The sequence below is a fragment of the Octopus bimaculoides genome, chromosome 1 (assembly GCF_046866305.1).
Source record: "Octopus bimaculoides isolate indiv1 chromosome 1, ASM4686630v1, whole genome shotgun sequence".
In the NCBI taxonomy this organism is placed as follows: domain Eukaryota; kingdom Metazoa; phylum Mollusca; class Cephalopoda; order Octopoda; family Octopodidae; genus Octopus; species Octopus bimaculoides.
In genome coordinates, this window is record NC_142928.1 from 175159998 (window position 1) to 175172783 (window position 12786).

Consider the following 12786-nt stretch of genomic DNA (forward strand, 5'->3'; position numbering starts at 1 on the left):
TCTACAAGGTGTTGGTTTGGAACCATTGAGGTGAAGACAATTGTAAATGGGGCTGATTCAGCTAGTTTCTTATTTAGAAAAAAGTTCTATATTAGGTACTGTTCTCCATTAAATAGGAACACTGCATAGTTGGCAATTGTTTTCTGGCCTCTCTGTCTCTCTCTAACCTTTCATCATCTGACACAAGATCACCTCCTCCAATGTCGCCTCCCCTCTCAAAATTCCTTGTCTTGCAAGTTACTTGGTGACTCTGCTGGTGCTGGTGCCATGTAAAAAGCATCTAGTCCACACTGTAAAGTGGTTGGCACTTGGAAGGGCATCCAGCAGTAAAAACCATGCCTAAACTGACCTTGACTGTGCTGGTGCCACATAAAAAGTACTCAGCCCACTCTGTGAGGTTGTTGGTTTTAGGAAGGGCATCCAGCTGTAAAAACCATGCCAAAACAGACACAGTAGCCTGGTGTAGTCTTCTGCCTGGCTGGCTCCTGTCAACTATTATACCCATGCATGCATGGAAGACAGGAGGATGATGATGATGATACTACTCTGTCAATTGTAATGCTTATAAATTCATATTGTTTTGAATTAATGCATTATCTCACCGGCTCCAGTGAAACTGTCCAACCCACGCCAGCATAGAAAGCAGATATTAAATGATGGTGATGATGACAGTTACCTTATCCAAAACAGAAATATTTTTCTCTTGCTAAAAACCTGTTAAATATAATTTAAGTCTCAATAATTATTTAAATAAAAAAGACAAACACAAGCATACATTAAATTATATATATTTAAATATTATATCTTTTTTATCTTTAACTGTCTGTATTTCCAGTCTGATAGGGCATTTTAAGATGTAACTAAGCATTTCTTCAGTGTAGCCTTGCAAAAAGTATATTTTTTGTGGTAAGAGATTTTGGGAAATTAATGCTGCAACGACAATTAAATTATGGCGCCTCTTTATTATAACATCTGACATGAGTAACCGAGGCCATGTACCGTGCATAAATCGACGAATAAAGATATCATCAACTGTGATTTCAGAAGTTCTTCCTTCATCAAGAAGAGTGGCTGAAAGAGAAGAAAACAAAGACTAAGTCAAGTTCAGTATAAATATTTTTATGGGTAAAATGAATTTAAATGTCATTAGAGGCAAAAGTGACAAAGTGAGTACGTATTTAAATTATTAATACTCATTTTCTTACTGGGCAGTTTTGTTCTGAAATCCTTAAGACAATAAGTCTACAAAAGATTTGTGTTCTATTGGAAAGCAAAGATATCTCTTAGACAATACATAAAAAAGAGAGTTCCAACACACCACATCAGACAGTAACAGGGGTGAATAAAAGAAGCAAAATTTAAAACATACACACACATACATAGTATAACTGAGAAAGTGTCACTCTTTAAATTGACCTAAGTCTTAGAAACAAGCAATACATTTATTCATTCAGATAAAAGAAAACATTATCATTAGCATTTTAAGATTGGCTTCTCCATGCTGGCATGGCTTGGCTACGTCTGCAGTACAGCATGTCATCATGATTCTTGAGATCTTACCTTTACTCTAGAACTCTCCAATGAACACTCATCATCTCATCACATGACATGTCCATACTAAGGAAACCATCTCATGTATACTTCAGCTGGGTTTTTTTTTTTTACCAATCCTGTGCTGTGCCTTCTGTACAAATTATGTTGGATATCAAACCAATCATTCACTCTCTGCAGTCTTTCCAGTCATATCAATCCATTATCTCTCCTTTTACACAAGCTTCATTACAGTCTGTCTTTAGCATGGAAAGAGAGGGAGTAAGAAGAGAAAGAGAGAAAGAAAACGTTTGCTGGTGTGTAGTCCTTGCTTCTCATGTAGTGGTTGACTGAACAAATGATGCAGTCCACAGATGCAGTACCTGGATAAACCATACCTGTTTCTGCTTGAGGACACGAAACTCAGCTTGCGAAAACTTATTGGGGCAAGCGAAAGCGAAATCGGGATAGCACCTGTGCCCAGCGTCGCCTTTCTGGCACTTGTGCCCGTGACATGTGTAAGGATTTTCGAGTGAAATCGTTGCCAGTGCCCCTGGACTGGCTCTTGTGCGGGTGGCACATAAAATACACCATTTTGAGCATGGCCGTTGCCAGTACCGCCTGACTGGCCTTCGTGCCGGTGGCACGTAAAAGCACCCACTACACTCTCGGAGTGGTTGGCGTTAGGAAGGGCATCCAGCTGTAGAAACTCTGCCAAATCAGATTGGAGCCTGGTGTAGCCATCTGGTTTCACCAGTCCTCAGTCAAATCGTCCAACCCATTACTAGCATGGAAAGCGGACGTTAAACAATGATGATGATGACTACTTGATTGGTATAACATCTTTAAATCACTAAAGAACAAATAATGCAATTTTTATGGCACAATTTAAAACTGCATTACTTTATCTCATTAACTAATTGCTTCTCAGCAGACTATTTCCAAAAGGTTCCTTGCAAGGTAATAAATGCTTAATAGAGTTTTACTTGTGCTTTGCATCAGACAATTCTTCTAGGACTGGCATCTGTTGCCAAAACTCAATGAATGCAAAACTGAAAGGAGTCTATTCAAAATTCTATCAAAACAATATTTCAGAATGCTCTTTTCAAAGATATCTACAGTACAACCAGATTTCATTAATAGTCTGACTACAAATTAGCATAAAACCAATTCATGTCGGTGGTGTCAGTTCTTTCTTGCCGTTCAAAGGTTTTATCTTAGAACCTCAACTAAGCCAATCTTGTAAAGTGTTGTATATGGTCTAGCTTTCATCACATTTAGTAGAGTTGCTTTAAACTAGTGCTGATGTTCATTTATACCAAGTAACTAAGAAATCAAAAGAACAATCACACAACAGATCTGACAAATTTCCATCAGCTTTCAACCACTTTTCTTCACAGTAACTGAAAATTTTAACTCTGCAACATTGTGTTACTTTGAAAGCTGTTAGAAAATAGATACTAATTTTATTTCATAACAGAGTACTAAAAACTTGGTGTGCAGCTAAAGAAACTAAGTCAATTATATGACATGTAGAAAAATAGAAAATAACTAAAGTACTCACAAGTATTCCAAGAATTCCAAGTCTTTGTTACACCAATTAGGTAAGGAGGTTGAGATTTTTCATATGTTAAAGGCTTGTCTTGACGGAGTGAAATTTTTGGCTGAGCAGCACGTACATTTTTGTTAAGAACAGAAGATTTACTGAATTGTCTTTTGAGGTTATAAGTTAATCCATGATTACTCAAAGTTTGGGGTTTTAACTGAAACAAAGAAATTTATTGTAAGTAGATTTCAAAAGAATCAAAATTATTATAAAACCTACGCATGTATAAATTTTAATTCTTCAAATTATTCCTATAATGATGGTGTGGTTCCTAACTAAGAAACAGCTCCATTATTCCGATTTAAACATTGAAACATCAATAACTGTTCAGAGTTACATGCTAACCCTTTTCTGAAATCTTGCACATTTTCACCATTTGGCTTACAAATTGAACTTACAGAATAAATGTTCAATGGTTCTAATCTTGGAAAACAAGTTTAAAATTACTGATTCTAATAATGGTACAAGGGTCACATTTGAGGGAGGCTGAATATAGTAGATTAAATTAATCACAGTAATCAACTTCCTCAAACAATTAGTGAAATCAAGTGTGAATGATTACAAATCATTTAATGTCTGTTCCAGGTTGGCATGATTTGGATGCTTTGACAGGATCTGATAGGTTTGTAGATAGCATTGTGCTCCAGTGTCTGCTTTGGCATGGTTTCTATGGCTGGATGCCCTTCTTAGGAACAATTTTATAGCATGTACTGGGTGCCATTTTTTTCTGGCACTAGCACTAGTGCAATCACTATGCATAGTGCAAGACAAGATGCCCTTCAACTGAGTGGCACTACAGAAGGGAGGGAGGTAACTTTATGTTATGAGATTGGGGTTAAAGACAGAGAGGAGAGGCCAAAACAGGTTTCTTGCTGTAGGGGAGCTACACAGCTACTCACACTACAGAAGAGAGAGTGGGAGCAATCAGGGTGGAACTGGAAAGCAATGAAAATAGTGATGAGATTTCAAGGTGCACTCTTAAGACATGAGGTGAGTAGAAGTGAGTGGGGTAGAGATTGCAAGAGTGTATCGGAGAATAAGAGATTGTTAGAAATAGGGAATGGGTGAGAGGTTGAATGTTATGAAGAACAAGTGTTGAGGAATGATGACTAGAGAAGGTAGGGTAAAGGAAAGAATAAGTGTAGAAACTGAGTAGGATTGAGGGGTGACCAATGATACATAAGTTGAAGGGAATCAGGAGAGAAGAGATGACTGACAGTGCAGAAACAATGGTGGGGAATGAAGAGCAGCTGAGTAGTAACAAAAATAAGGATACAATGGACAATAAGAAGAGAGAATGAGCAAAAGGGAAAGTGGGAGATGATGTGTGGTTGAGTAGGTTGTTTGGGATAGAGCAAGCGAATGGGGAGACTTATGGTGGATGAGAGTAATAAGAAAGATAGGTGGGTAACAGTGAAATGGTTCCAATAATAAGAGGGGTAAGTGGTATCAGGAAAAAATTGAAGTATACAATTTTGCTCACATTTAATTACAGCAGCAGAATTGTGCAGTTTGAGGGATGATGACTGGTAAGAATGTGTTGAAGAAGAAATTCGATGTGATGGGCAGAGGAGTTGTGCATATTTATACACACTGTGTCTCCAAAATCTCAGCTTCACTGAGGTGAACAAGTCTTCTAAAGAACAGCATACTTCTAGTCATCCCAGTCCTTTGCCATCTCCATGTGAGATTCAAGGTCCTGCAATCAGCCTTCACCACTTTGTCCACTAAGGGACATGCTCAACTGGTTAAGGTCAAAAACTGACAAGCAAATCTGTGGTATTGAGCAGAATATTTGCTGTAGCCCATCTTTTATACCAAGACAAAACAATATACATGATAACACTTCCAATCAATTAAGATCAGAAGCCATGAGAGCCACTGCCTGGTCTCACTTAGGAAATAAAGCTTTGATAATTTGATATCATCCAGACATGATGTTAGCAAGTGTCTGTGCCTTGCCCCAAGTAATGTGCATTTCTCTGAGCTTACTCGGAACTGTTCTATCACAGTTTTTTTTTTTTTTGTGGTTGTCCAAATTTTCACTTCCAGGTAATGTCCATCTTAATGTTACCATTGATATCCTCTCTCAGGCCATTCAGTGTGTGTAGCCTAGCCATCTGTGCCACTGGAATTTATTCCAAGTACCATACTACTGCAACCAGTTTTGCAGTACAGCTCCTCCTTTAACACTTTGCTGTGCCCAAAGATGCAACATATTTTCATCAGGCACCTACTGCAGAAAGAACTAATTTTATTTATGTCTTCCTTTACACTCTCTAGCATTCTAACCCCTACATTAGAATAGACTGTCACTGTTTTTATAAGTTCAATCTTAGTCCAAAGACTTGTAATGCCAAGACTTCCAGATCAACCAAAGGCTTGCAAATGCCCACGAGCTTTATTAAACCTTGCCTGGATGTCTGTTTTTGCCCTGTTGACTACTGATAAGGCTTCCTAGATATGTCGAGTTCTCCATATAGACTAGTGGTTCAGTATTGGCAGTGATAGGTGCTGGGTTCCTGGAATTTTGAGGTTCACATGTTAGAACTTGTCTGCCTTACATAATTGTTCAGCCTTCTGTAGATGATCTTTCTTTAACCCTTTAGTGTTCACATTATTCTGCCATAATTAATGCTTTTTTTATCCACATTGGTTTGAACTAATCAAGCATTATCTCGTAGCTATGAGATTTTGATGAGGTAGCTGTTAATTTTTAAAACCATATTGTAGGGTTGGTGTGAGAGACCAGATCTGGCCAGTTTGAACATAGAATAGGCAGGATACTTTTGGCCGGATATGGCCGATTCAAATGCTAAAGGGTTAAGGAGAGGGCTACCAAATCATCCACATTGTCAAGACCTTGCAAATAGAGAAGTGTCAACTGGATGCCTCAGCCTTATCTGATATGGTTTGTACACATGATCCAGTTGATGATAGAAACATCTTTGTCACACACTGGATTCTACTGAAAAATCATTTAGAGAGTACTATGTTGTCAATGACCATACTGCATTCAAAATAGTTATAGAAGAGACTTATCAGGGTAATGATCTTCTCAAGGACTCCAAATGAATCTTTTAAAAGCAAATGACTACATTTGGTTGTTTCTTCCAATGGGTTTCCCAGTGCACACAGCCAAAAGCCTTTCTGAAGTATATCAAAGTTGATGAAGAAGAGGACATTCTTCTCAAGACTGTTCTTCAATGCAAAGATCTGATCAAGCAATCCACTACTTTTCCTAGATCCCTTTTGCTCTTCCCTCAGCTTGTGTCAATTACTGTTTTAACTTGGAGCTTTTAATGGAACTGATGTATTCAGTGACTACCAGAGTTACAGTGAGGCTGAAACACCACAAGGTGAAAAATATTGAACAGCAACAAATGTATTAGGCTATAAAAATAAGGGATGATTAGCATCTAAAATATAGCAGAAAATAGGGGGGGAAAAACAGCTGAAAGCCAATATATAGGACACTAAGTTAATAAATTACAGAAGTTCCAGGAGCAGATTCAACAGGCATATAAGACCAAGGACAAAGCGGTGAAAAGGTGTGTCACAAAAGATTAAATTTCTTTTGTTGAGAAAGTAGTAAGTGAAGCTGAGTAGGCTGCAGTCAGTGGGAGAGATGAGTAATTTTTATAAGATCAGTAGACAGCTTTGGGAGAGCTATAACAGCCAGTCAGCCTTGGTCAGAATCAAAGATGGTATCATCACAATACTGGAAAATGCCTGAAAGGCATGATGAAGGAGGAAAGTGGACAAGGATGAAAAAATTTAAAAAACAGGATCCTACGAATGCACACGGATTTAGAGACGTAGTACTCGAAGCTTTTGATGAAATAGAGGGGGATATAGCATCACATAATATGGAAGACAACTGGAGGTTTCTACGGGACAACCTGTTGAGGGCTACTGACCAGATCTCTGGATGGGGCAAAGTTCCCTCTTGACCCAAGGTAATGTGGTGGAACAATGTAGTTGACAGGGTCATTAGGGAAAAGAAACAGGCATAGAAGGACTGGAAGGATGATGATAGTGGGGAACTGTATCAGACTGCCAGAAGGGAAGCTAGGAGACAGGTTTACTTAGCCAGAGGGGAAGCAGATAAGAAATTTTCCAATGTTCTGCATCATGAGGACCAGAGACTTGAAGTGTTTTGAATTGCAAGACAGTGTGTGGGAGAAAATCACGATGTCATAGGAGAGAAATGTGTCTGCATGGATGATGGCTCACTTGCATTTAATGATGCTGCAAGGAGAGAAACTTGGAGATGCCACTATGAAAGGTTGCTAAATGAAGAGAATGAATGGAAGAAAGAGAATCTGCCGAATGTCGATCTAACAGAGGGACCAACTATTCAAATTGACAGTACCTTGGTAGATAAAGCAATTAAGAGTATGAAGACTGTGAAAACCCTCAGCCAACAGAAATCACTGCAGAGATGCTCAAAATATCTGGCAGTGTGGCTATAGCCTAGTCACCCGTATAGTTAACCAGGTGGTACATGAAGAGTCATACCCAATGACTGGTATAGCAGCACCATAGTCAACTGCTACAAAGGTAAAGGTGATTCATTAGATACAAATTATTACGGAGGTATCAAGTTATTGGATCAGGTAATGATAGTGATGGAGAGGGTCATAGCTCAACTAATTAGGTGGAGAGTCAATCTAGACGAGAAGCAGTTTGGTTTTGTGCCAGGGAAAAGCACCACTGATGCTATATTTCTGGCAAGACAACTGCAGGAGGAATACCTAGCCAAAGATAAACCTCTGTACCAGGCTTTTGTTGACATGGAGAAAGACTTTGACAGGGTCTCCCAATCCCTTATCTGGTAGTCAATGCAGAAACTAGGGATAGTTGAATGCTTAGTGAGAGCTGTACAAGCCATGTACAGGGATGCTGTCAGTAAGGTGAGGGTTGGCAACGAGTACAGTGAAGAATTCTGGGTAGGGGTCCACCAAGGATCAGTCCTCAGCCCCCTCTTATTCATCATAGTCCTCCAGACAAAAACAGAGGAATTCAAGACAGGATGCCCCTGGGATCTTCTCTATGCTGATGACTTTGCTCTAATAATTGAGTCACTATCAGAACTAGAGAAGTTTCAGGGGTGGAAGCAAGGTCTAGAATCGAAGGGCTTTAGAGTCAATCTAGCAAAAACCAAAGTCTTAATAAGTAGGAAGACAGACAAACCACAAATCCCTTCAAGTAGATGGCCTTGCTCGATCTGTAGAAAAGGCGCAAGCAGAAACTCCATAACATGTACCCGGTGTAAGCTAAGGACACATAAGAGGTGCAGCAATATCAAAGGAAGGCTAACTGGGAAGATAGTTTTTGTGTGTGGCAAATGCTCAGGAGCAATAAACACTGAAAATGTGCAGAAAACAGCTTCCGTCACATTCCAAGGGAAAAAACTACAAGTAGTTGATAACTTCCATTACCTAGGTGACCAAGACAGTAGCGGGGGTGGATGCTCTGTGGGTGTAGATGCTAGAATAAGAATAGCCTAGGCAAGGTTCAGAGAGCTCCTACCTCTGCTGGTGACAAAGGGTCTCTTGCTCAAAGTAAAAGGTAGACTACGATGCATGTGTGTGAACAGCCATGCTACATGGCAGTGTAACATGGGCCGTGACTGCTGAGGACATGCATAAGCTTGCATGGAATGAAGCTAGTATGCTCCACTGGATGTGTAATGTCAGTGTGCATACATGACAGAGTGTAAGCACCCTGAGAGAAAAGTTGGACTTAAAAAGCATCAGATGTGATGTGCAAGAGAGACGACTGCGCTGGTATGATCATGTGTTGCATATTGATGAAGACTGCTGTGTAAAAAAAGTGTCATACCCTAGCAGTAGAAGGAACCTGTGGAAGAGGTAGACCCAGGAAGACCTGGGATGAGGTGGTGAAGCATGACCTTCGAACGTTGGACTTCACTGAGGATATAACAAATGGCAGATCCCTTTGGAGATATGCTGTGCTTGAGAAGACTTGACAAGCCAAGTGAGACTGTAACTGTGGCCTATGCCAGCACAGGGTAACCAGCCCATTTAAGAGTACCCTTCAATCATTGGGCAATAAACTGCGCTTGCAAAGATCTATTGAGGCAAGTGAAATCAATGCTGTGGCCGATGACAATACCGCCTGATTGGCACCTGTGCCAGTGGCACGTAAAAAACACCATTCGAGCGTGGTTGATGCCAGTGGTGCCTGACTGCTCCTGTGCCGGTGGCACATAAAAAGCACCATTCAAGCGTGGTTGATGCCAGTACTGCCTGACTGGCACGTAAAAAGCACCCACTACACTCTCAGAGTGGTTGGTGTTAGGAGGGGCATCCAGCTGTAGAAACTTCGCCAGATTGGACTGGAGCCTGGTGCAGCCTTCTGGCTTGCCAGCCCTTAGTCAAACCATCCAACCCATGCCAGTATGGAAAGTAGATGTTAAACGACGACGACGATGATGATGATGAATAGTATAAAATGCTGAAAAATACCAGGAAAAATTCTGAAAGTCTGTTTGCAAATATTTTAGTGACTCTAAGATTATATAGTCTTATATCAATAAAATGAATTTCTTTAATAGTTCAGGTAAGTATCCCAAATACTGAATCAGGACTTTTATTGTAAATACATTTTGAGAAAGGAAATCTTGTAAAAAGAATTCTGATTTCCATATATCCTAATTCTGTTTGGGTACTATCTTTATATGATATATTAAATGGCCATCAACACTGCCATCCTACTTCTCTTTCAACTAGGGTAACCATGTATCTCCCTGGCACAAAGCCACCTTCCATAATACTACCCTCACTCAATTGAGAAGTTTTGAACCAATACCACATAAAAAGCACCAGTACACTCTAGTTGGTGTTAGGAAGGGCATCCAGCCATAGAAACCACACTAAAGCAGAGACTGGAACTTGTAGTCCTTTTAACTTGCCAGCTGGTGCCAAAACAAACATTAGATGAATATCTAGATATTCCTTTCTCTGGAACTTCTCTTTGGCCATATCTTTCCAAATTAATCTACAACCATGTCATGATTAGTTGTATTGACTTCATACTGCTATCCAACCCTTCAAAAACAGACAGGGTTATAAAGGATCCATCAAAACATCACATATATTTTACTCGTTTCAGTCATTGGACTGTGACTATACTGGAACACTGCCTTCAACACAGGCATATGACATAGTGGTTAAGAGCATGGGCTACTAACCCTAAGATTCCGAGTTCGATTCCAGGCAGTGACCTGAATAATAACAACAACATCGAAAAATACCTTAGGAATGAAAACCCAGGTTCGAAATTTCCCCAAGACACCTGAAAAAGGCTGGAGGGTATATCAGCCGAAACATTGTTTAACAACAAACAAGATGAAGACAAATATCCGTCAAATGTAAATAATGTAAATCAACTCCATTACTTATTTTTTAAAGTCTAGCACTTATTCCATTGGTTCCTTTTACTGAACTGTTATGTTAAGAAAACAAACAAACCAACACTGTTGTCAAGCAGGGGGTGCAGGAGATAGACACACGCCCACACATATATATTATCATCGTCTACTTCTCCGTGATTGCATGGGTGAGATGGAATTTGTTGAGGTGAATTTTCAACGGCTGGATGCTCTACCTCTTGCCAACCCTTACCTACTTCCAAGTAAGGTAATATACCCCATGATCAGGCAGGTTTTCAAAAAAGACTGGAAACGAAAGACACCGCTTGTATGACAGTGACATTTGGTTACACCTATCACACAAAGTCAAAGCATGGAGACAGTAACCAACACACACGACATGCTCCCATACAGTTTCTGTCAAAATTCACTCACAAGACATCGGCCAGTCCAGAGCTATAATAGAAGATACTTGTCCAAGTTGTGCAATGGGGCTGAACCTAAAACCTCGCGGTTGCAAAGTGAGTTCCTTAACCACACAGGCAATACTTAATATTCAGTGAAGATTGTCAAATTGTAGAGAACTGGTGTTTCTTAGATTCACACAACAATTTTGTCTGAAGCCTGCCTTCTGAAAGCGAAGTGGTTCTTAGAGCAGTACAAATACCCCCAATGTGTGAGGAAAGAGGGTAGCAATGAAAGGTCACAGTTTTTAACTAAGTATATCAGCTCGTGCACAGATGGTATAGTTTCACACAACGTAAATTGTCTCCTAAGATATTTAAAATACTTTTTTCTTGCAAAGGAAGTTTTGTTTAAAAAAAAAAAATTAAAAAAACAATATTATGTCCTCTCTTAAATATTCTGAAGAAGAAAAAAAATGTGTGAATACGAGATCACTTGCTTCTGAGCACCTCTTTGATGTTGGGATCGATTCAGTTCCAAGATGAAATTCGTAATCTTACGTCCGAAGAAATGAATATCTTACCGGCGTTGGCGAAAAGAACATGGAAGCACCGAGAACGACCGTTCCATAGTAACCTCGTTCCATTAGCAAGACTCTTCAATAGTAAATTGTGATACAACTTGTAGGCAATCTTTCATTTTGGGTCTACGAGGCAATGTTGGCAATCAAAATTACTCAACTTGTGAAACAACAGTTCTTACGTATGGTCATTGTATTAGACCAGATTTTGGGTAATACCGGCATAAGTACTAATTCTTAGAATTCTTAATATTTTACAAACTGAGTAATAACATTATCCACATATAAGGAATAATTGGCAGAACTGAATCAAGTAATATTTCTGATCCAAGAGTTCACGATCATCAACTGTCTAGTTCTCGTAGGGTCAATTGTAAATAAAAATGTTATGCTACAATGTCCAAAACCGACTTAATCCTTATAAAAAAAAAGCAATTTCAAGTTTTCTATGGATACAATACCAACTTCATAGCTTATGGTTTATTATTTATTTTGCTATCAGCGTTAGCACTAACTGCCCTTGAGCAATGAACCTAATACTGTGAGTAAAGGGCACCTCCAGGCTGTAGTATTCACAAAAACCACCCCATCAAAAATTTTCTATCCTTTAGAAACATTAGAAAAAATGAAAATAACGGAGGTGTGATACGATATATCCTTTTGATAACAGTAATATTTAATTAGTAACGAATCGAATGTTAATAGAGAATAAATAATGAAATAACACAAACAAAATAAACATCCTTTAAGTAATTCAGAAGCTTTACAATAAGCAATACATATGCTTTATAATAACCAATCACCTCCTAAGGTATTGCATAATTTTTATGCTTTTTACTTCGCGTAAACATAACAGTAATAAAAGGTTTATTTTTACTCCGTCGATGAAAAGGACTTAGAGAAAGACTAGTTAAAAATACCGTAGTTTATACGCAAATTATGTTACATAATATAAATTAAAAACAATTATAAATCGCGTATAGAGTGTCCGTTTAGAGCAAGCGGTGAAATTCTCACAATAATTTATCGAATATGAATGTTAGTTCATTTTATAACTTACCGTTCTCATGAAGTAACTGCAAAAATACGAAGACATAATTCAGCTTTGATTCCGATTGCCGATCGCTGACAATATTAAGAAAAACGCATGCGTGTCAAAGACACGTTGGTTGTTAGATTGTGTTACGCTACTTACTATTGGACGAGAGAAAAATATCAACCAATAAAATTGCTTCATTCAAATTAACTTCGATCCTCGTCTACATT

The 12786-nt window shown here is 38.9% G+C and overlaps 1 protein-coding gene across 1 annotated transcript; it reads right to left on the reverse strand.

Annotated features, from left to right (window-relative positions):
* Positions 1 to 772: 772 nt before the first annotated feature.
* On the reverse strand, positions 773 to 12727 carry LOC106867661 (small ribosomal subunit protein uS3m). Its single transcript, XM_014912595.3, has 3 exons — positions 12581 to 12727; positions 3095 to 3293; positions 773 to 1071 (listed from the first exon to the last, which is right to left on the reverse strand). Exons 1-3 carry the CDS (start codon positions 12614 to 12616, stop codon positions 782 to 784), a joined length of 525 nt encoding a protein of 174 aa, XP_014768081.1. The 5' UTR covers positions 12617 to 12727; the 3' UTR covers positions 773 to 781.
* Positions 12728 to 12786: the final 59 nt, after the last annotated feature.